Here is a 24034-nt window from a genome sequence, read left to right as displayed (position 1 = left end):
GTGGACCCAGGACTCTGGTGCTTCCAGGTGGTCAGGTGCCTGGAAGCCTAGGACTCTCAGACCTCCTGGATCCAGGTTGTCCCTGTCGCAAGGCTCCAGTTTCCTGGTCTGGTGGTGGCCCCATAAGGCAAGGGGCTTCCCTCCCCCCTGCCTGGCCATCCCCTCTTCTTCCCCTGGTGCTGTGAGCCTCAAGGCTTTCACACAGGCGGATTGCCTACCTCACATAGGAGAGCCAGCACTGCTGGTGTGTCTGCCTGTCCATCTTCCCTGCTCCCCTGGGCTTTTTAGTGCCTATATTCCTAGGTCTTCAGAGAGGCCACCATCCATTTTTCCCTCCTGGCTATCTCGTGGCATTTGGATGGAGCTCTGTGTTTGTTATAATGAAGCTTCTCACTGTAATGTCATCTGACTCACCCGGGGACCTTGTTAAAATACAGGTTCTGATTCAGTAGGTCTGGGGTGAGCTCTGCACATCTGGTAAGTTTGCAAGTGATGCCGGTGCTCTGACCAGGACCAGACTTGAAGTGTTGAACTTACAGCTCATGTGCTTGCTCTGTGCCTGCCCAGCACCCCAGGTACCCTGAGGGCAGAGCCTCTGTCTTCTCCCTTTGGCCTTGGAGCCCTTGGCCTCCAGCCTCAAACTCAGCTGAGCAGGGCAGGTGGATGTTGCAAACTGGGCAGAGACACACAGCAGAGATAGACTTTCACCCTGGGGATGGCAGACTCACAGGTCCCTTCCTTCCTGGGCTGGGACCCTGCCTGCCCCAGACGCTGGCTTCTGGGGTTGGGGAGTGCAGGGGGAGACTGGGTGGTTGGAGGACCCTTGCTAATCCATCTGTCTTCACCACTTCCTCAGTTCCTCTCCCAGCCAGGGGCCAGTGGGGCAGGACCCACCAGTGGCTGCTGGACTGCAATGAGGTTTCCAGAAAGGAGCAGATGTTGTCAGGGAGAGAGTCCAGAGATGACAAAGTAAGTGAGCAGGCGTGAGGTGCCTGTGACGGTGGCCAGAGTGACTGGGAGGAGGACAGAGGTATCTTGGAACAGCAGTTGCCTTAGCATCTTGAGCAGGATCTTTCTCCTAATTTTCTGTCCCCCTCTCCTCCATTGTCCCAGACTCTGCCAGCAGCCTTTCCTGTTGGCTAGGCTTGTGTGTCACTTCTTCCTGCCCCTTCACTCTGGAAGGCACCAGCCTCCCCTCTCAGATGATGTGTCATAGCAACCTGAGTGGCCTTTGCACCTGCCATGACACTGGACACCAAAGGGGAATTCACCTAGAGCTAGGTCCCAACCAGTCCCCCATGGGCTTGTCACAGAGCTGCAGAGACAGCAGCTCCAGCTTGGCTCAAGGACTCTTACAAGGCTCTGACTGCCAGTTGCTAATTAATAGAAAGGCTACTCGGGCTGGCCAGGCAGCCTTGCTTGGGCTCAGGGGATGCTGAAGAATCCATGTTTCCCAGCCAGAGCGGGCCATGGGAGGCCAGGGGCATTGCCTTGGCTTTGGAGAGGATGTTCTCTGCCATCCAGGCTTCTGTACTGAGAAAGCATTGCCAGGCTCTGGAAACCTGTGGTCCCAAGGGCCAGGAAGCCACTCAGAGACACATCAGCACTGCCAGAACAAGCAGGAAGCTGCACAGAGAGGCAGGCAGCTCCTGGCACTGTGGACCAAATGCAGACCCCATGTGCTGTGTTCTCCCAGTATAGTATACTCAGCAGATGGCAAGATAAACATAACAACAGGATTTGGGGGCTTCTCTTGAAAAGACCCCAAAAACCTGCACTTTGGCCTCACATCCCCACACTTCAACTGTGAGCTCAAAGAAACGAGAGCTGCTACTCTAGCCTGGCTTTTGCTGTCTAGTTTGCCCTCAGCCCCCAGCTGTTCCTAGAGTGTCTGTCTCCCCCACACCCATGGCACTGAGCTTTGAATTTGGGACCTTGTGCTTGCTCTACCACTTGAGCCACTTCACCAGCCCTTTCTTTTGTGTTGGTTAATTTTGAGATAGGACCTTGCTTTATGCCCAGGCTGGCCTAGACTATAATTCTTCTATTTGTGTTTCCCTGAGTAGCTGCAATGACAGACATGTACCACCATGCCCAGACATTGGTTGAGATGAGGTCTTGTGAACTTTTTGCCTGGGCTGTCCTGGAACCGAGATCCTCCTGATCTCGGCCTCCCAAGAAGCAGGGATTATAGGCTCAAACCGCCATGCCTAGCCCTAAGTGTTTGTCTTATATCCAGCCATGTCATTCATGCCATCCAGCCACCTAAACCCTGCAGGTTTCTGAGTTTGGTTGCAAACCTCAACTCAAATCAAGATGCTAAAACCAGGGGGACTCTCAGAGCATTCACACACTGTCACCACATGCCAGGCTGTGACGGGAGTTTTATGTCTCTTACTTCATTCTCTCTTCATACTAGCCCCCAAACATGCTGTTGTGCTCAGTTTACAGGTAAGTCTGTGATGGGGGAGGGAGGGTGAAAACTAGAACTGGAAGTTGACCTTGGTCTCTAGGACTCTGAACTTATGCCCTCTGTCCCCTCTTCCCTTTCATCCTCCTCTTCCTTCTTCCCCTTTCTCTCCTTCATCCTTCTCCTTTTTTCCTCTGCTTTGAAAAAATTTAATTACACAAGTAGTTCAAGAGAATATTCTCTTGGTGATTAAAACATTGAGGAGGGGTTTTAACAGAAAGCGGGGGAGGGTGATCAGTGGGCATAGGAAATCTATCAGATCTCAGAACCCCAGATCTGGAGGGGCCTTAGCAAGCCCTGATGGAGAGCCTTTCTTGCATAGATGGGGGCAGAAGATCAGAGAGGGGAAGCAACTCGCCCCAGGTCACAGAGGAAGTCCAGGTCAAAGACAAAGCCAGGATCACTGAGTTATGTGGTATCTGCCTGCAAAGATCTAAAGTTTGGGGTCCCCCCACCCACATACACACCCAACTTCCAGACAGAGGGTTTTCAAGGAAGGCTTTTCCTGAATGGTCTTGTCACTTGGAGCTTCTTCGTAACACCCTAGCCTCACCTGTCTTTCTGGGAGTCCCTCATAATTTAGGGTTGGGCTGGGAATGTAACTGTGGTAGAGTACATTCTTGACATGTAAGGCCATGGATTCTATTACTAGAACTTGAAAAAAGAAAAGATTTAGGCTCATCACGTGAGACGTGAGTCTTCCTGCATCTGAAGGTTCAGAGTCTGGTGGCCAAGGTGTGCTGTACTAACTATACCCCAGGGGGGTGTCTCTCCTGGCGCTCCCACATTTGCCCACCTGCTCCCCACAACCTTGGCTCCATTGCTTGCAGCCCACTGGGGTTTTGGAAGCGCAAAGAGCATCTTGTGTCATTGGTGCCCTTGTTCTCAGAGGGTCACTGGGGCTTAGGGGGAAGGGCTGTCTGTGGTCTGTCCGGCAGAGAAATGTATGGTCCGTCTCTTCATTGGGTCTTTCAGAGAAACAACATTGTGGAATGGGTCTGTGGATTAGGACTCAGCACATGACTGCATCTGGGCTCATTCTGTGACCAGCGTCAGTGCTCAGTCCGAGATGAAGATTGGAGCTCAGACTGAGAACATGGTCTGTGACAGGATCGGGATCAGGGATCAGCTTGTATTCAGAATCAGGGGTCAGTCGTGACTAGGGTCAAGTCAAGATAAAAGCTTGGTTCAGGTTGGAAACAGAAGTTTTCCTGGAACCGTCAGTGCCCTCCCTATGTCTCCTGGGCTTGGGGCAGGGAGCCAAGTTACCCATCCTCTCCCCTCCCTTTTAGGAAGCCCTCCAGGGCTTCCCTAAGTCCCTATACCGCCTGGCATCTGAGCCAGCTGCTTTTGTTTGGTCTTCTCCGGGAGGCAAAGTACATACTATAAATAAATGACAGTGCCACCACTGCCACCAAACCCTGGAACCACCAAACCTACACGTGACCACTCCTAGCCCCACTCTGCTCTCACTGTGGGACTAGCGAGGCAGCAAGCTCCAGGCGCCAGCAGAGCCGTGCTCGGTGCTGGCCACGTGAGGAATGCTGGCCTCATAGTGGGCTTCCCTCTGCCTCCTCTGCATCCCCAGCTCTGGGCTACCACAAATTGCAGAGCAAGCAGTGGTGCCTACCGAACCGATCATGGCAGCTGCGGGGACCTGATAATTGGCTGGTGATGATTTTGTGTCTGTTTAAGCATTTACCTGTGTGGGTAGATGTGTTATATCTGCATGAGCAAGGCTTTCAGAAATTAATACGTAATGGAGCTTTGTTTTCTGGGTTTGGGGAGGGGTAAGCTAAGGGGGTCATGTTCCCCAGGAGACCATACAGTTCATTCCAGGATGGTTTCACCCATTAAGGGTGTGGGGGGGTGGTCACTACCCACCTTGCAAAGAAAGAAGGTGGGATGTTTAGCTCCTCTTCAGGTCTCTGGATCTGGCTTGGGGGAGGGCAGACAGGTGATAAACCAGTATGGATTGGTGGTTAGGGAAGGCTTCCTGGAGGAAGATCTGACCTGGGTCTGCACACACTTTCTTGGAAGCAGATATCAGGTAGCTTGAACCAAGGGGTCACTTGGTTGGGGGTGGGCACTGGCCAGCACTGAGACCAGGTTGCTCATACCCCAACTCCTGGAATCTGCACTTCTTAAGCTCTGTCCTTTACCCCTGAGGCCTCTGACCCCACTGCCTGGCCTGCTTGTGCTGCAGCGGGTGAGCTCTCCCAGGCTCGGGCCCCAGTGTGCAGCTGGGAGAAGATTCCCTTCTGCCCTACCAGGCCCAGAAGGCAGGTATTAACCGCTGCCCTGTCACTGAGCGTGTGGCCTGGAGCCCAGAAGTAATTACCCTGCAGTTCCCTTGAAGGCTGCAGCAGCCCTTGTCAATGATTAACGTGAGTCCCCAGTTACTGGTCGCCCTGCCAGCCAAGGGCTTCTCCCACCTTCAGTGTGTCAGAGGAGTGAGGTGCCTGTTCCCTTCCCCAGGGTCAGGAAAGACCTGTAGGCACCTGGGTCTCATTGATACTGTTAGTAGCTTTTAGAAGTAGCATGGCCCATCAGAGAGGCCTCTGCAGACAGCTTGGGGCTGGCCCACTGGGAGCCCTGTCCTTTCACCAGGAGCACAACCTTGCCTAGCTTATGCCTGGCCGCCCCTCCTGCTTGGTGATTGCCCCCCTGGCCCTCACCCTGTCTTGCCATGTGATCTCAGCAAACTCCCTTCCTGTCCCAGCATCAGGGTCAGGGCTCAGTAGAGGCTGGGAAGAGAGCAGAGCTAATTGGACAAATAGGTATTGAACCTGTAATCCTGACCCCATTAGTGTGAATTGAATCAGCAGGACAGGGCCAGCGCTGCCAGCCAGTGGAGCTGATGAGACTCTCCCTCTGTCTTCCTGGGGACTTGGGGACTCTGCCAAGGCCTGATCCTAGAGTTTTACAGCCTCTGTGGTCCTAGAGCAGGTGTGTGCGTGGGGTCTTTTACCTATGGGCATCTTTCTGTTGAGGCTTTGCCAGCCCTTAGACTTGGGAAATGGGGTGAGGTTCCCTAACGTGTGGTGTCCCATTGGTGTGGCCTGTTCAGCCTCCCCCACCCCCCCCCATTGACTCATGGCTCCTGCAGATGGACAGTCCTACTCTTTGCCTTGTTCCCTGGGCATCCTGACCAGGGGCTTAGTGCAGATGATGTCCTCCTGCAAAAGATCGCAACTATGTTCTCCTCCCAGCTCCTGGGGCTGTCCTCATCTCCTGTAAGCTCAGAGTTGGCCTCGGAAGAGTACCAAATGTGAGGACCCATGGAGACTGAAGTTCCCACAAGGCAGCTGTGGCTGGAGGAGCCAGCAGGACTGCACACTGTGGAATCCACAGAGAGAAGAAATGTGAAAGGCTGTTCCTGCTGTTCCGGAGATTCTGAGGACAGGGCTGAGGGGACAAGCCCGTGAAATCAGAGGCCAAGCCTCACTTCTCTGGGCCTTGCTCTTCCCATCTGAAAATGGAACAGGAGAGGGGTTGGGTTTTGGCAAGACCCCGAAGCCTGAGTTTGTCTGCGGCTGCAGTCTCCGGGGGGGCTTTGTGTTATCTCCATGCCTGGACTTCCCCAGGAAGACAGAGCGGGTGCAGTTTGGGCAAGCACCAAAACTGGCTCCGTGACATCCCTGGGCCCCTTCCGTGTTGCGTCTGCAATTCTCTGATTGCCTGTGTTTGCCTTAGTCTTGCGGGGACTCCCAGAGCCTGGTGAAATCCTGACTGCTCAGCCGGGCCTCCCTCTCCAGGGAGCCACTCCCCTTTATTCCACGCACGTTCTTAGGAATCAGAATCATACAATTCTGGAGCTGGGAGGGACCTCGGAGAACATGGCTCTTACTCAGCTTCCTTGTTGGACTGTTTTCCTGGAGAGAAGTATGGGGAGACCCATGGCCCATGTCCTGGGAGCTTATGTACCCTAGGGGACACTTACTGCTTGACTGGCCCTCAGCCCCCCTCTCAGCAAAGATGGGCCATAATTTAGCTGCCTTCCCGTGGCCTCCACAGCAGTCCTGTCCATGACCAGTACTGCTTGGCTTTGGGACATTCTAGCCCAAACCTGTCCCAATGCCTTTCAGCCCTACTCACACCCATTTCCTCCTCCATGCAGGCAGCCCCTTCCTGTGTGAGTAGGTGAGCTCTCCTACCCATTTCCCCAGAGGTGCAACTCCATGACAATACTCTATTCTCGTTCCACTCTTCCCAAGTGTAGGGCAGAAGGGCTCCTGGGGGAGTGGTGTTTGAGCCTTCTTTGATTCTCATAAGCTGAGCTAAGTTCTCCAACTGCTGGTCTTCTCTCCTCTTTTCCCCAGATGGTCTTTGCAGCTGGGTGAAGCACAGAGAGGTTGGACCACTGGCCTCAGGGAACACAGACATCTGCAGAGCAGAGCAGATGTCTCCTGCTGTGCAGTTTGGGCTGTGGGTGTACGTGTGTGTACAGATTAGGGCTTCCAGAGGGCTCAGCCCACTAAGAAGCAATGGAGTGTTACCTTAGTGGCCTGTATGGTCAGGCTTTGCTCAGCCATGCTGTTGAGAAGGTACAGCCACAGCTCCTTCCTCATGACCCCCCAGAAGCCTCACTCTGGCTGTGTGTGGGGTGGATGCAGGTACCGGAGATTGAACTCAGGGCCTGGTGCATGCTAAGCAAGTGCTGTATCACTTGAGCTATGCCTGGAGCACTTTTGTTTTGAGATTAGGTCTCACTAAGTAGCCCAGGCTGGCCTCAAACTCAAGATACTCCCAACCTCAGTCTTGGAGTAGCTGGAATTACAGACGTGAGCCAGCGTGCCCGGCCTTGGTCTCGCATTTAGGCTGTCCCCGGTTCTCTCTGCAGCCCATTGTCAAACTGGGACTGAGTTGGAGTTCTCTGAGGCACTCCCTTCCCTTAGCGAGTTCTCTGCCTGCTCAGCTCTCCTGCCCGGCATCTCAGGCCTCTTCAGACTTAGGGGCAGACTCAGCTCCATCTTCTCTTTGCACTGTGAGGACTTTGAGGAAGGGGCCGAGAGAGGCAGGCACTTAGCCAAGTTAGACAGAGATGGGACAAGACCTGAGACCCTTGGCTTCCTGTCCTTTTGTGTGCAGCAGAGCTGAGCCTGTCACACTTGGACCCCTGGCTACTACCTGAGGCTGTAGTATCCAGCAGGCCATGAGGCCCCCTGCTCCTCCTTGTCTGCCCCTCCTCCAGCTGAGGACCCCATCTATACTTGGAGCTGGCCTGGAGTCATTGGCTCCCCTGTGGAGTGGGTCCTCATCCCTCAGACTGAGGACTGCTTGAGATGAGACCAGTCCCCGACCCCAGGCCAAGTCACAAATGTATTTCTCCCAGAATCTCGTTCTGTAGGGATTGATGGTCTTCGGTGGCACACGAGAAAATAGGTTTAGAGAGGCGAAGTGATTTTACCCAAGGCCACACAACTGGGTAGTCAAACCCCAGAGCACCTAAGCATCCTGATGTTGTTACCTGGTGCTCAGTGTGGCCCTTGGGTCATCTCCATGGGGCTGCTTAGCAATACAGATGTCAGGCCCCACCCGCAGCTACTGAAGCCCCCCAGGCCTGGCTCTTAGAAACTCAGGTGCTGTGTGACCGAAGGATCACAGAGAAGGCAGGTAGGGCTCAGTCAGTTACAGCCCTCAGACACCAAGACCAGTATGTTTGAGGGGCCAGGATCTCAGACCAGGTTAGGACCACAGAAGAGGCAGGGGAAAGCGTCCCTTGAGTGCCTAAGTTTTTAAAAAAAATGTTGATAAAGCGAATGATAGTGACAGAAACAGAAAATGAAGGTATCCTGAATCCAAATAAACCACCCACAAAGCAAGTGCTCCGTGCCCTTGGCTTTGAGCTTGTGTCTGCAGCACTCTCAGGAGGCCCAGGGAGCAGCTACCTGGAGCTCTGTGATTCTGAGTCAGAGATTTTGAGGTGGGTTAAAAATAGAGCCCTAGTGGCCAGGCGGAGGTGGGAGGAAGGCAGCACTTCATCTGTTGTAGTGGGAGAGAGACCCTGGGGTCCAGGAGGGGAGGCTGCACAGGAAGGAGGCGGTGGAGGAGGTGGAAGAGCTTCTATTTCCCTCCAGAGGCTGAGCTGTGAGCTCAGCCTGGCCTGAGGGGGTTGTGAGAGCAGTTATGTCAGCTGTGAAGAAGGGTGGTGGAGGCTGAAGTGCAGCCCCAGGGCAGAGGCAGAAGGACGCTGCTGGCCTGGCAGCCAGCAGCTCCTTTGGTGGCATAGGGTGATGAGAAGGGTGACTCTGTCTCTGAGAATGGCAAGCAGGAACCTGGCAGGTAGGGAGAGGGCAGGAGAGGGTTATTCTGCCACCAGTGGCCTGTACAGATCAGCCAGCTGGGCCTTGGTTGCAGTCTTTGAAGAACTTAAAAGAAAAGGCTGATGGGAAAGAATCAGAGGAGAGGGAGAGACTGAGGAGACAGAGGGGGATCTTCTGGAAGACCCCTGGGGAGGGAAGGGGATGTATTAGGCTGGTCCCCTTGTGCCTGGCAGGAGAGGAAGAGGACCAGGGAGATAGAACAAGGAGTAGTCTGGTGGCAGGAAGAGGAGGGGGCATTCTGGTGGCTTCTGCCTTCTCTGTGGAGGAGAAGGTGGTGAGGGAATGTGGTGGTTTTAGGGGGCCTCTGCAACAGCTGGAGGATGGGTGGGAAGTTGTTAGGATCTTCTGGAAGGATGGACTGGCAGGGTTATGACCTGGTGAGGATGGAAACTGTGAGGAGAACGTGGAACACAAGGAGCTAATAAACTCGGACATTTAGCAGAACTGTCTGAGCTCGGGGGACTTTCTGCACAAGTCCCATGCAGCATGAAAAGGGTTGATGCTGGCCCTGGCTGGGCACATGCTTTTGTGAAGAGGGTTCTAGAGAGGGGCACAGGAGGTGACGATGGTGATAGAGAGGTGGGTGAGCTGGACTTTTATGTCTGGGGCAGGCAGGTGGGCTCTTCGGGGAAAATTTGAAGAGCCAGCGTACTCCCGGCTCCAGGGACCCTGCAGGGCGGACAAGGCACAGCGAAGGGAGCTGGAGTAGGGAAGTTGGAGAGGAGGCTCACCCCAGATGGCCGGGGTGGGGCAGTGGGCTGGAATGGACAACAGAGGTGCTGGGAGGCGGGGGTGGGGGGTGGTAGGACTCAGAGTGGAACAGAAGATGGCAGTCCAAGTGCTATCATCACCACAGCCCTGCAGGGTAGCAGATGGATGCTGGGAGGCTGGCCAGCAGATGACAGGATCTAGTAGACATTTCTACCACAGGCAGGAAGTGGAGCAGGAGGAAGAGGGGAGGGGGCTGACCCACCCCTGACCTTGGGATGTGAGGGGTTGGGAGAGTGGTATCCTAGGAGAAACTAAGAGGTAGAGCGGTGAGGAAGTTCAGGAGGAAGGGGCCATGGAAGAGCCCAGGAGAGGCTTTTGGGAGGGAGGATGGGGAGGGAGAGAGGAAGTTTGAGAGTAATAAGATCTCACTGGCTGAACTTACATAAGTCAGTTTGACTTAGTCCCTCTTTCTAACCACCCTACAAATCTGACTTAGTCAGTCTGTTTGCATTTGAATTCCTGATCCACCATATACTATGGATTTCTCAAGGTCTTGTGCCTCAGTCTCCTTGTCTGTCAAATGGGCATAATCACAGTATCTACCTCTTAGGGTCTTTTTGAGTATTAAATAGAATAACCCCAAATGCCCCTGCTGTCCCCTCCATTCTTGCTGACTGTCATCACCCTGTCTTTGCTGAACTGGAAAAATAGAGGGAAGGTCATGAATGGAGGGGAACTTCCCATCCCTTTCCCAGATGTGAAGACTCCTGGAGGAGGGAGGGGAGCTAGAAGGAGGGTCAGTAAGGTAGACTCTGATGAAAGGGGCGGTATTGTGACTTCCGCTAACAGAAACCCAAGCCCCAGGCGGGAACATGGCTAGGTAAATGTCACTGAGAAGGAGGCCTTTGGGCCTTGGACAAGGGAAGGTGGCTCTCAGGAGGGGGACCAGGGTGTGGATAGAGATGGTATCCAGGAGGGGATGAGCTACTGTGGAGATGAGTGGAAGGTGAAGGATGGGGCAGTTGGCTAAAGAGCTCACACTTCTGTAGTGGGGGCTACCACCGTGGTTCAAGTCAGGGTGACAACCATAATTTGGAAAGATAGTGCACAGGGCACATGAGGTGGAGGGAGAGAGAATGAAGCCTGGAGACCAGGTAGGTGGAGGTGAAAAGTGGGGAGCAGGTCTGGAACAGATCCGAAGTTACAGGAGGAGCCAGGTAAATGTGGTGACTTCTGGAAGAGTAGGGTCACATGGGGTAAGAGAAGGTGGTGGAGGACAGCTGTGCAACTGTGAGGTGCTAAGCCCATGTGATTGAAATGCAGACTGTGCCATTCAGCTTTGAGGATGCTGAGCTCAGCTGGAGGCTCACTGGGTGTCCGGACAGCTGGCCTTCCAAGTGGACACATTTTGCAGGCAAGTGGGAATGCAGGTTGGTGCTAGCAGGGGAGTCTGAGTGGGAGCTGTGCCCAGCAGGAACTGTGGGTTGCCGTCAGCATACACAACACAGGAGTGTCTGAGACAAAGCCTGGCCCTCCAGGAGCCCATGGAAGAGCTGAAACCAGGGCTCAGGCAGGAATGGAGGCTCCACTGGTCAGAGCACGGAGAGGCCCTGGTAGCTGTTCGGATGAATTTGGAAGGATGGAAAGATTTTAATTGCAAAAACAATGCCATTCTCTTTCTTCCAGCTGACAAAAATTCCAGGGGATATCATTCGTGTCAAAATGTACACAGTGGGTGTTGAAGTATATGCGCGTGTGAAAGTGGGTGTACATGTGAGAGTAAAATGAGTACACAGGCAAGAGCATTTACAACAGAGTATTGGTGTGTGTACAGGTTTGGACATGTGCATAGTGAGTGTGTGCTCAAAGACCAGCGTCAACTTGAGGACAAGGGGAGCCAAGGGAGGTTATCCCTGCTAGAACCTTCCTACTGTCTCCAGCTTCTCACCCTTCCCATCCTTTTCAGCCCCCAGGGAAGAGGACGGCCCTCACTCTAGTCCTTGAGTCTCTGGTCTCAGGGGGTCAGGGCCTCCTATCTCTTCTTCCCTGGGCTCCCTGGAGGAGATAACTGTCCTCTCAGACCACACCACGACATGGTGCAGACATCCCCATTCCTTCTGCACATGGGACTGCTCCTCCAGTACCAGTTGCTAGGCTGCCACCATGGTTGTGGACTTGAGATTGTGGGACTTATGAATGATTCCAGAGGCAGTGGGTTACTAGGGGAGCCTTGGGTGTCTATCTTGAGACTTTGGCAATGCTACTTTTCCCTCCTTTGTGGAGCTCAGTTTCCCCTTCTGCACATGGGTGTAATTGTGCCCAACTGACTGATTTCTGATAGCCAGGGATCCTTTAACACTGGAGGGTACACCTACCTCCCCACCGAGAGGAACCCCAGGAGGCCTGGCATCAAGGAGGCTAGGTGCCCACCGATCCTCTTCCCAGCTCCTGATGGGCAGGGGCTGCACCTGCTGTGGTAAGCCACCTCCCCACTGTTATGCAAAGGTGTCAGAGAGCCTTGTCTACCTCCCACATCCCACGGTGGGTGTCTAAAACCCCAAGAGCTCAGATTCTGGAGTCCCACAAATTCCCCTGACTCTTGCTTTGGCTCCTCACTAGCTGGGTGGTCTTTGGCAAACACTTCTATTTGGGCCCCAGTATCGTCATCTGTAAAATACAGACAGTAGCAGCTGTAGTGCTCGTGTGAGGGTTAAAAGAATTCATAGAAAGCATAAAGCTCATACTCCATATGTGTGCAGCATTGGGGAGGGGGTTTAGTCCCCAAGAAACCCCCACTGAAAAAGCCCAGGTGCATGAAGGAATCACTTGAAATGCCTCTGACCACCAGGACTGGGGATGAAGAAGGGCCAGGGGGCTGAGGATGCCAATAGGAAGCAGCTGCCAACTTCCCGGGCTGCAGAGCAGGGCTGGCAGGCGTGACGGACGCTGTCCATGGTGCTGAACACAAGTTTTGGCTCTGGCCTGACCAGGCTTTCGGAGATCTGTGCCAGCAATCTGGCAGAGTATGGAAGGATAAATTCAGAAGACCAAGAGCAGGTTTCCTCCTAAAGCCTGAGTCCTCTCACCTGCTCAGGAGCTCTTTCCTTGCCTCATCTGTCTATGTCAGCAGGAGCCACCTTTTCAGATGCCTGAGCTGCAGGAATAGTTTCTCTGCTCAGCTTCTCTTCTACCCAAGCATTGTCCTCTGATGCGATCACGAATTTCCTGAGGTCAGGGCATCTGGACACTGGTCACCTACCAGTCATGTATTGTACCCCTGCCTTCTGCCAGTGACCTTCCTGAGTTTGTTATGGGATCCCCCCCCTCCAGCCCCACACCCATGCAATAGATGCTTGACTTCAGTTCTTCCCTGCAAGGCTTAATCTTCCCACTTTTCTCACATCTTTCCTGCAAATCTGTGAATTATTTATTTACGTATTTTGCAATCTGGGGCATAAGTCAGAACGTTTTACAGATATCGATTCATTTCATTCTTATAACAATTTTGCTGGTTAGGTACTGTGATTGTTTTTTTTTTTTTTCTTTTTTTTTTGATGGTACTGGGAATTGAACCTAGGACCTTGTGCTTGCTAGGCAAGTGATGTACCACTTGAGCAAAACTCCCAGGTTTTTTGTTTTTGAGATGGGATTTGCTAACTTTGCCCAGGTTGTCCTCGAACTCACGTTGCTCCTGCCTCTGCTTCTGGAGTACCTGGGATTTACAGGCATGCACTACCTTGCTCAGCTTCAGTCATCCTCATTCAGCGTGAGAGAAGACTGAGGCAGGAAGAAGTTGAGTGAACTTGGGGTCATGATGGAACTGGTTGGCTGGCCACAGATCTGTGTTCCTTTACTGGGATATGCTGCCACTCAAGCAGATCTGTGACATTCCTGGCCAGGGAGGAAAACTCCAGTATTCCGACCCCAGCCCACATCAGGCACCAGAAATATCTTGAGCATCTGGAAACTCAAGATTGAAATAATTAGTCAGAATGTAAGGAAATGGGTGTTTTGCCTCATGTAATTTGGTTTTATGAAGACCACTAAATGCAAACATTCTCCTGTTAATTACTGTCTTGAATTTGGTCTGTAATTGAGGGGACTGGAGCTGGTGGGGGGCGGGGAGTGTAGAAACCCGCTGGAGTGGCAGGCCTGACCGAGTCAGCATTCCCAGCCGCCTTGCACCCAATCTGTTAATTTTAGAAACTCCTCTTGCCTGAGTGTATTATTAGCTTTCTGTACAGAAGACCACATGGCCCTCAGTGGGTTCTCTGAGCCACAGTGTTCTTTCTGTTTTGTTTTGTTTTCTTTCCCCCAGGAGATTAAATGGAAAGGAATGGTGATGGTGTGTGTGCAGGCTGTTTGCACACTGTGTGTGAATGGGGATACCTTGATGTAGTTTCTAATGAGTATACACAGCAGCCTTTGAGTGGCATGTGTGCAGCTGGGCAGAGGTTCCCAGCTTCAGCACCACCTAGAAGCTGGTGCCATTCTCCCAGGGCCCACGACTCCTTGGTAAGTTGTTATGCTCCTTGCAGAAGGGTGTGGAGGCTAGGGTGTGTCTGCAGCATTCGTGGGTTCTCCACCAGACATAGAGAAGGAGTGGTGGGTCATGAGGTCATGAAGGAGTGGAAGTTGACCTTGGCACCAGCTTTAGAAATCGAAGCCATCAGGAGCCCAGTTGTGAGGCCCTCAAGTGGCCAGAAGCCTCCTTGGAGCTGCTCTTCCCTGAGCCGATGATGTGGGACAGTTGTGTCATGTACCTCCTGTGAGGCAACCCTGCCCTCTCCTTGTCTTACAGGATCATTTTGAGTCTGGCAAAGAAAATAATTTTCTGTGGAGTAATTTCTTTGCAAAACACAGACCTCTTCAGGTAGGGGTGATTCAATTTTGGGGAGCCTCTCTGAGGACTTAAGGAGTGCTTCCTTCTGTCTTCCCTGCAGCAGAGAACTAAAGATGACTGTCAGGTTATTTATCCTGGGAGAAGATGTGCTTATTTCTGCTTGACTCAGTACATTTGTCTGTCACTGTGTAACTGTCTAAATTAACATCAGAGGGAAGCAGCTGTGCAGTGCAAGGCTCTAGTCTTGAGGGTGGCCCGGGGATGGCTGGTACTTGGGTGGGATCCTGAAAATGGTTGGCCGTACCTTCTAGGTGTGGTCTGGGCCTGCCTGTGTCTTCTGCACAATGCACAGAGGGTCCTGAAAGCCTGCGGTGTGTCTCTTCTCCTTGTTTGAACTCTCTGAGCTTTGCCCTGAGGAGCCTTTGGGGTCTTCCTCAGGGCTTGTGGGAGTGTTGAGGCTTTAGGAAAAATGATGGTGGCAACCCTGGCTGATCTCCCTTCATGGAGCTCACCAGTGCCTGAAATCCCACCGCCCCCCTTAACAACTCCACCCTTTGATGCTATTCCAGCTTCCCCACACTCCCATGTTACAGGGAGTGAGTTGATCAGATATTTTCTGACTAAAGGGGGATGCCAGAGAGGCAGTTCGAGGGAGGTCAGATCAGAATTATAGCACTCATTGCACAGTGGGGAAACTGAGGCCCAGAGTGAGGAGACACCTGGTTGATGTCACATAGTATATCAGTGGCAGAGTCTGAGGCCTCTGCCTCCCAGGCATCTGCTTTGTGTCTGGACCTTCCCTGCTCTCTGGTCATGGTCTGTGGCATGTCTGCTTGACAGCCTGTCTCAGGCCACAGGCAACCCTCAAGGAAGATGGGGCAGCCTGGCCTGAACCTGGGGTGGTTGAGGTGAACTGCTTCTGTCACTGACACAGCCTTTCACTTCTCTCTGGGTGTCACTGCATCTCAGCCTGACTCTCATAGGGGAAGAGAGGATGGCTGGAGGAGACTTGTCACCTGGGGAGTTCACAGAGGGCTGGAAGGAGGGTACCCTTCGTGAGTGAAGAGCCTCTTTCTATGTCATTCCCTGTGCCTGCAGTCCCTTCATCTTGTCCTGGTACTCGGGCTTGTCTTGTAGAGCATCTCTGAGCCCCGAGACTTCCCTGCTCCCATTTGCTCTCCCTGGGAGCATTCTCTCCTTGTTCATATCTGTCCTCTCTCCTCCTAGTGACTGACCCCCATGTCTCTGGGCAGGTTTTACTGGGACCTGACCATGCTGCTGCTAATGGTAGGAAACCTGATCATCATTCCTGTGGGTATCACCTTCTTCAAGGATGAAAATACCACACCCTGGATCGTCTTCAACGTGGTGTCAGACACATTCTTCCTCATCGACCTGGTCCTCAACTTCCGCACAGGGATCGTGGTGGAGGACAACACGGAGATCATCCTGGACCCACAGCGGATCAAGATGAAGTACCTGAAAAGCTGGTTTGTGGTGGATTTTATCTCCTCCATCCCCGTGGACTACATCTTCCTCATTGTGGAGACACGAATCGACTCAGAGGTGTACAAGACTGCTAGGGCCCTGCGTATCGTCCGCTTCACCAAGATCCTCAGCCTCCTGCGCTTGCTGCGTCTCTCCCGCCTCATCCGATACATTCACCAGTGGGAAGAGGTGAGTGGGTCACACCAAACCTCTTCGGGGAGGGAATATTCCCCTGGGAGGAGAGCAGAGCCAGCAAGCAATCTCAAATACTTGGACGTGACCTGTCACCTTGTTAAGCAGACATATCTGCTCTAAGAGGACAAATATTAGTAACTTAGGCACTGCCCAAAGCACTTTACATGCAGTATCCCATTTAAGTCCATAATAGCCTTTTACCACATAGGTACATGCAGACACTCGTTCATCACAGGAAACTGAGAGACAGCTGGATGACGTGATTTACTCAAGGTTGTGTGCTCGGTAATTGGTAAACCTAGGATGCCAGACGATTTCAGATATGATTGCTTCACTACATGGGAGGGGTTATAAACTCATAAGCCTGGAAAGGGCCAGTAGGGGGATGGTGTGGGGTGTGCTGGACTGGGGAGAACTGCGGAGCACATTTTCTGGCTTGGTGGGCCGCCTTTGTTTAGCTCTACCTGGTTGGTGTTGTCTGGGAATGGATCCAGGGTTGCTAGGTCTACAGATTGGTTATGATAAATGCAGAAATTTGTGTTTTTGTACAGATTTTGTTGGCAACTGTTTTGGACTGGGTTCTTCGGGAGCATACCCTGAGATGAGAATTTGCACGAAAGTGATTTGAGAGTGGGGAAGAGTCCCTGTGGTAAGGGAGTGGAGAAGAGGGGCAGGTAGGAAGCCAAGCAAGATGGGACGTCTGTCACAGTCCCATAGAGGTTAACGTTGGCCCGGTCCCACGGGGAGCTCTTGGACGCAGTGTACACCATACCTCAAAGTTACCCCAGTCAGGAGAAGATTGCAATATTTACATCCCCTCACCTGGGAGTGTAGTTCATGGCGCTCCCAGGTCGAGAGCCAGCAGCCAAAGCAGTGCCAGCCGCCTGGGGCCAGCCCCTGGTGAAGATGCAGATGCTACCAGTAGAGGATGAAAGACCCGCCCCCCCCCCACCATCACCACCCCAGAGCCTGGAGTCCTGTGCACAAAGTTACGGCCTCAGAAACTAAATAAAAATTGTACATGAATTGGGTCCTGAAGAGCACTGACTCTTTGCTGGGCCAAAGCATCCAGCTGCAGGAGGGAAAAGGGGGACTGGGGACCAGGTAGGAAGCAGTGCGGTGACCTTGCCAGACACTTGGGTCTGTTGTTTGCTTTGGCAGCACCCTGGGGTTCTGGGATTACAAGAAGACTGTTCTGTGAGACACCCACCTTGGCGTGTGGAGTGGGTTGAGCTGGGAAGTTGTTTGATTGGATGGACCCCTGCTTGATTGGATGGAAAGCCCCATAACCATGACACAGAGCCCCCATTCCCAGTGGAAGTCTGGGCCCCAGCCGGCAGCACCCACGACTGATGGTCAGGGTACCGGCAGATTCAGGTCAGAGGCGTCACGAACACATGTGCTGTGGGAGAAATGCCTACACCAGCTTGGCAGAATGCTCTTCAGCTTGGAAAATTTGCACTATTCCTGCTGACAAAGAGGGGAGTGACTTGCCCAAGGTCATGAGGTAGACCTCTGGCAGAACTAGAACGGAATCCATTTAGCTCTCGCTCTCTCTCTTGGCATGGCAGTCCCTGCTGGTGTAATGGGATCCTCTCGGGCTTTGGAGCTAGAATGCCACATGTCAGAGCCGAATTAAAATCTCAGCTCCACACCGCCTGGCTGTGTGGGCTTGGTGTACCTTGCCTCTCTGAGGCTTGTTGTCTTTATCTGCAAAATGGGTAAAGTAGGACCTTCCCACGAAGGCTGATGAGGAAGACTCATTACTGAACATTCCTCCCCACCCAGGTGTCTTAGCAATAGCTGGCAAGGTTAACAGGACAGGATTGATCACCTTCATTTGCCAGGAGAGGAAACTGAGGATCAGCAGGGTCATCCTACAGTGGTAGCATTTGTGACCAGGGCTTCCTGTCTCCTGGTTTCAAGACTGCTAGCCTGCCATGTTGGCTAGGTGCACCCTTGCCTTGGCCCTGGCCTAGCTGGGGGGACCACGGGCCAACAGAATAGGCAGGACTCCTGGCTGCGATCAAAGGCAGGCAGCGGGAATGGAATGGGGGAGGACATGTGGAGTAGGGGGTTGCGTGGGACAGGCTGGATTTGAGGTACCTCAGGGACATTTAGGTGCTCTGAGCTCATGGCTGAGAAGGGACAGGACCTCTGAGGGTGGGTAACTGGCCCGCCCACTCTGAGTGGCTGTGAAAACAGGAGGGAGGTGTATTTCCCAGAATGCCCCGACAGGTTTGTTTCCTGGTTTCTGTCGCGGGTAGACATGGCAGGACCCAGGTGCCTCCCTCAGACCCTGAGCAACCCTTGACCTTCCATGGGACTTGGACCCACAGTTACTCTGTCATTAATACTAGCAAACAGGTAGCAGCTCTTTCCCTTCTCTAGCATTGGCTTCTGGGGGGTCTTGATCTTGCTCCTCTCTTAGGCCCAGACTCTGAGAGCTTGGTATTTGGTGGGAGTTGACAAAGTTGCCAATGTCTGGACAGGATGACCCAGGGACAGAGCTAAGCTCTTCTTTAATTATCCCTGAACCATACATTCGGGAGCTCATGCCCAGGGCTGCTGTCTTCACTGCCCCGCTGGCCTGGCTACCCACCGGGCTGCCCAGAACTGACTAGGCAGGCTTTAGTCCTGGCCTTTCCTTGGTGGCGGTAGAGGCCCCAGGAGGCCTCAGGCCCTGAACTGGACATTGTCACCCAATGTAGTTGGCAAGCAGGGAGATCCCAGGAGCCCAGATGGACGACTCCCCACCCCCCTTCACATGCACCCTTATCTCTCCTACCAGCTGGGGAGGAAATTGCTTTGAGCTGGTTTCTGCCAACACACAGCCCAGCCAATGGCTCCCATTGGTCCCCTGGAATTGGATTGGGGTTTCCCAGCTGGCCTTAGGAACCCTGTCCCCAGGTCGTTTACAGCTCACTCTAGCCGCAGGGCTTCTTCCATCCTCAGCTTGCTGGAGGCAGCAACAGGAAGACCGTTTGGGCCCAGGGCGCATGAGAGAAGGGCTTTGACTGTCTTCCTGAGCCACTCCCAGGCCTACTTCTCATGAAGAGATTTCCTGAGTGTTGGTGGCAGGGGGTAGGGAGAAGTGGTTTAGGGCAATTGCAGTCTGCCCTGGCAGGGGACGAAGCCTCTGATCTGTCCTGGAGATCTAGGCCAGCAGCCTCCCTCCTGAGCCTCCCCCAGCCTGCCTCCTCCCTCCCTCTGAGGTGTGAGCTTGTTACAGGCACGCAGGCTATTTTAGAAACCTCGGTCGCCCCCCCTTCGGATGTTCCCCTGCAGGCCCCTGCACACCAGTGACCCATCCCAAAAGCCTCTTCTCTCCCAGCAGCCACAGCCTGGACTGGCAGGAAGGAGAGCTGGAGGCAGAAGGCCAGGCCTAGGAGGCGATGTAGCTTCTGACCACTCCTTCTCCTGTGGGCCTCCAGTTCTCCAGCTCTCTCAGACCCCAGTGGTTGGCACCTATGAGAAGAAGGCAAGACACAGGAGTGACCTGGGTGGCTTTCTCTACTAGCCACAGGAAGGGACCCAGTGTGAGCCTCAGGCCAGCTGCTCCAGGAAGTGCCCTGGATACCTGTTCACTGGCCTCTCTCCCAGGCTTTGGATTGTTGTCCTCTATGTCTCATTCCTGAGACGCGGGAGAAAGCGAGTCCCTGGGAGGGACTACAACCCATGCTCCAAGAAGAGGCCTTCATATAAATCTCCATGGCAGCCTGACCACCAATTTCTAGTATCTTCTCAGGACTGAGAAATCACCTGTTTGAAGAGCTGGGAAAGAGAAGGAAGGAAAGGAACTGACGTGCAGGGTACCTACTATGTGCCACCTGCAGACATTATTCCATCTGGTTTCCAAGACAACTCCAGTTAGCAGTTTACTGACCCATTCCACAGATAAGGAAACTGAGGCTCTGAGAGGAGAGACACCTGCCTATGGTGGAGGACATGTTCCATTCTTGCACTGCAGTTGAAAAACTGCAGAATAAGTGAGCTCAGGCTTCTGTCAGGTGAGCTGCCCAGGCTGTCCACCCGGCAAGGGTACAGGGGGGCCTGGAAAGGAAGGTGCTTAAGTCCACCTCCCCCACCCCCCGCTGCAGTCAGAACCAACATCATAAGACAGGGTTTTTATGAAATATAAAGAGCAAGGCAAATATTTGTGTAGTGCAGCTGACTGGCGGGTGGCCTGAGGCCCCAGCCCACAGCGGGGACACATAGTATTGAAAAGCTTCTCCCAGCAACTGTGTCCTGGGTGCTGTTGAGTTCTGGGGGTGCAGCGAGCATCCTTACAACTGAGGGCACCCTCCTGGCCTGAGTGGATGGGCCCCAACTGGCTCTTTCCAGGAAGCTCAGATGGGCCAGGCCGATCTGGCTGTGCAGTCAGAACCATCCACACAGCCCGGTGTCCACACCGCCCTTCTTCACTCAGTACAGGGCACTGCTGTCTGTGGAGTGTTCACATCTGTCCACCTGGAGGAGAAAGCATCATGATTCTTCCCAGAGCGCATGCACACCACCAGCTGTCACTGTCATTGTCACCTTCACCTTCGTCATTAAGCACTTCTCAGGTCCTGAGAGCCTACCACGTGCTCTGTGCCACATTCATTGCTGAGATTGTGATAAAGGCAAAATTAGACAAAGATTCCATCTTGGAAGAAAATTAGTTGAGAAGAAAGAGAAACAGATGGTGCGAAAAGAAGAAAAGCCATTGCCTCAAGACATACCAAGATGCTTCCGAATTTAAGGCCTAGAGTGATTCATAGAAAGGAGCAGTACTTGTGGCCTGTGACAGTCTGGGACATTGAGTAGGCATGGCCCAAGGCTTCCTTGACTTCCATATGGTAACCGTTCATTCATTTAAACATACATGCATGTATTTAGGCAATCCACAGACGTTCCTGATGTCTACCTGTGCTACGCATGGAGAGATGCAGAGGTGAAAAATATAGGAAAGACCCCTCTCATAGAACAGGATGGCAGTTAGTAAACGCATGCCACAGAGGAAATGAGTCAGGGTGAAGTCCTGTTGAGAGTGGACGGGAGAATCATGGGCTCCTTCACACAGGAGCAGGCAGCCTCTCCGGGGAAGTGGTGAAGACAGGAGGCTGGGAGCTGGAGGAAGGACATAGGCAGATGGGTTGGCAAGTCAGGGACTGGGGTCCTGCAGCACATGAGAACTGGCTGGGGTGGTGAATGACTTGAAGACAGCCAGTGTAGCTGGAGGAGGTGGCCTGAGGCGAGTGGGAGAGCTGGGGAGGCCACAGTCAGCAGGTGGAGTGTGCTGTGAGGGGTGATGAGGAGCCACTGGACAGTTGAAAGTCGGGGTGACAGAGGCTGCTTGATGCCTTGAAGGTGTCTTTCTACATGCTCAGTGGGGAATGGCTTAGAAGGGAGGAGAGCCTCATCCAGAGGTGGGGGCAGTCATCAGGGTGTGTAGATTGGGTTATTCTGGGATGGTGTGAAGTAGATTTGGGATGCTTATAGGAAGCAGAGCCCCAAGGACTCAGGTTGGGTTGGGTGTGGGAAGGGGATCCAGGCTGACTGATGGGTTTTGTTGCTCAACTGGATGAATGGTGATGCCAGTTGTGAGATGGAGAGGAACAGATTTAGGATGTGGCCATGTGGAATAGGCAGGGAGACGACTGGATGGACGCACTAATCCACTGCTCCCATCTACTGTATCTCCTGGGCCTCGGGGGAGGAGGAACATTGCTGATTATCTTTGGGGTCCTGTGTGACGTGGACAACATGGTCTCATCCTGAGTTTCTGTGAACTTGCTCCCAAGTTCCTTTCCTGTGCATGACCAACTCCCCAGCTAGACTGTGAGCTCCTGCTCCCTCCTACAGGACGGGCTTTCCTGGGCACTGATAACAGCCTGACCTCCTGGGGCCATGGAGTAGACGTCTGGATCCCTCTGAGACCCAAGGAAGAGGAGCTGTACCGCCCTACTCTAGAAGGATGACCTCCCATAGTGAGGAGTCTGGGGGGCTCTTTGCAATTCCTTCTAGACCACACTAGGGTGCCTGTGCAGGCCCCTTCCCAAGTCTACACCCCAAGAAGACCGTCCTGCTCTGTGCACACCCTTGACTCACTGATGGAGCTCGGTTGTGGGCTGAGGTCCCTTGCTGTGAGACAGAGTCAGGGAGGAGAGGAGAAACAGGTTGTGTTCCAGTATGGTTTTCTGAGTTCAAGTTTCTAGCCTGTTCTGAAGTAGGCCACAGAAACCGATGCTGGTACCATGCTCTTGAACCTGCAAAACAGTGAGCTAAATACACCTCTGTTTTTTTTTTTTTGGCAGCACTGGAGTTTGAACTCAAGGCCTCCTGCTTGCTAGGCAGGCACTGTACCACTTGAGCCACTCCACCAGCCCAACATCTAATACATTTCTCAATCTCAGGTGTTTTGTTATAGCAACAGAAAATGGACCAACACAAATACGCTTGAAATTTTTATAATGGCCCCCCAAAAGACTATATTTTATTCAACAGTTTGTCAGCCTGATTTATGACTTAAAGTATGTAAACCTGTAGTTTTTGCGACTCTCCTTATCGTGGTTACTTCCATGTTAGAGGCAGGCCTGTCTCTGTGAGTCATGGCCAGGTGCTTGGTGAAGCGCATCCTAAAGCCTGCTGTTCTGCCTGCTACTGCCACTGCTGTCACCAGTGGTCTTGGCTGAGTTGAAATATCTAGGGTCCATCTCTTTGCGCCTCACTTTCCCCTTCTGAAATGTTTGGCTAGGTCTCTGTGGCATTTGACAGTCCCATAATTTTGACCCAAAGCTCCTTTCCAGGAGAGGCATTTACTGGGAATGATATAAGGAACCAGAACTGGGGTTTGATGACTAGAAGCACTGCCCAAGGCCCCCAAAACAGAACAAGGCCAAAACTTCCACAGACCTCTCTCTAGACTTCCCCACCTCTGCATCCCCTTCCTGCTCTATCACCATGGTGACCCCTGCCATATACTAGTGTGTGGCAACTTGGGGACAAGGAGGCAGGGCAGGGATGCTGGGATGTTCCCCCTACCTCAGGGCCCTCCCACTTAGAGCCACACCAGTGGAGGTGGACAGGCGACAGTGGGCAGGGGCTGAGGGTGCTGCTGTACTGTATTCAAGCATAAGGGAGAGAAACACTAATACATATTAACTAAAGATTAATTATTAATTACTACCTATCAGTTCGTAATGGCTTGCAATTTATTGAACACGTCTATACTCAGTTCTAAAGTACTTTATATGTATAATTTAATCTTTTTGGCGACTGACTCAGTTATGAATTTTTATCACCCTTTTCCAGATGAGAAAACAGAGAGGTTTGGAGGCTTTGTCAAGGTCACACAGCCAGGAGTTGAGTAGGAACCAGGCCTGGGATCCAGTCTGTTTGAATATGGAGCTATGGGCTGATGCTGCTCCCTCTGCAATCCCATGGCTGCCTTTGGCAAAGCCCTCTGCCCCTGGGCTGGATCTTGAGATTCCGGTGACAGATTTAGGGACACATTACACCCTGGGGCAGATTCCAGACCTTCTTTGTGTCCTCATGCCCCAGGCAACCTGACGAGGCAGCTTCTTTGCCTTCTTCTGGGCTGCACTGGGCTCCAGGTATCCTCCTCCCCCACATCTGGATGGCTGTGGCCCCCGCATCTGCATGGTGCCAGAAACATCTCTTGGGGACCCTACAGCCTGCAGTCTTGGCTCTTCCAGGCCCTGGCTGGCGCCCTCCCTCCTCAGCCCTGCCTGGATTCACAATGGATGTGCAGGGAAGTGTCCAGCTAGGAGGGGCTGCCGCTCCTCCTGGCCACTCACTTCCCTGGGCCCATGTCCCCTCCTCTGCTGCAGATCTTCCATATGACCTACGACCTGGCCAGCGCTGTGGTACGCATCGTGAACCTCATTGGGATGATGCTCCTGCTTTGCCACTGGGACGGCTGCCTGCAGTTCCTGGTGCCTATGCTGCAGGACTTCCCCCGCGACTGCTGGGTGTCCATCAATGACATGGTGGTGA

The 24034-nt window shown here is 53.0% G+C and overlaps 1 protein-coding gene across 1 annotated transcript in view; it reads left to right on the top strand.

The window, feature by feature from the left end:
* Positions 1-24034, top strand: part of Hcn4 (hyperpolarization activated cyclic nucleotide gated potassium channel 4) — a 37636-nt gene that overhangs the window by 5242 nt on the left and 8360 nt on the right. The window contains exons 2-3 of the mRNA XM_020165613.2: positions 15604-16027; positions 23869-24030. Coding sequence (XP_020021202.2) covers positions 15604-16027; positions 23869-24030 — 586 coding nt within the window. The remainder of the gene's footprint in view (positions 1-15603; positions 16028-23868; positions 24031-24034) is intronic.

Source organism: Castor canadensis, chromosome 19 (genome assembly GCF_047511655.1).
Source record: "Castor canadensis chromosome 19, mCasCan1.hap1v2, whole genome shotgun sequence".
NCBI classification, from domain to species: Eukaryota; Metazoa; Chordata; class Mammalia; order Rodentia; family Castoridae; genus Castor; species Castor canadensis.
This window is presented reverse-complemented; position numbering and strand designations above follow the sequence as displayed.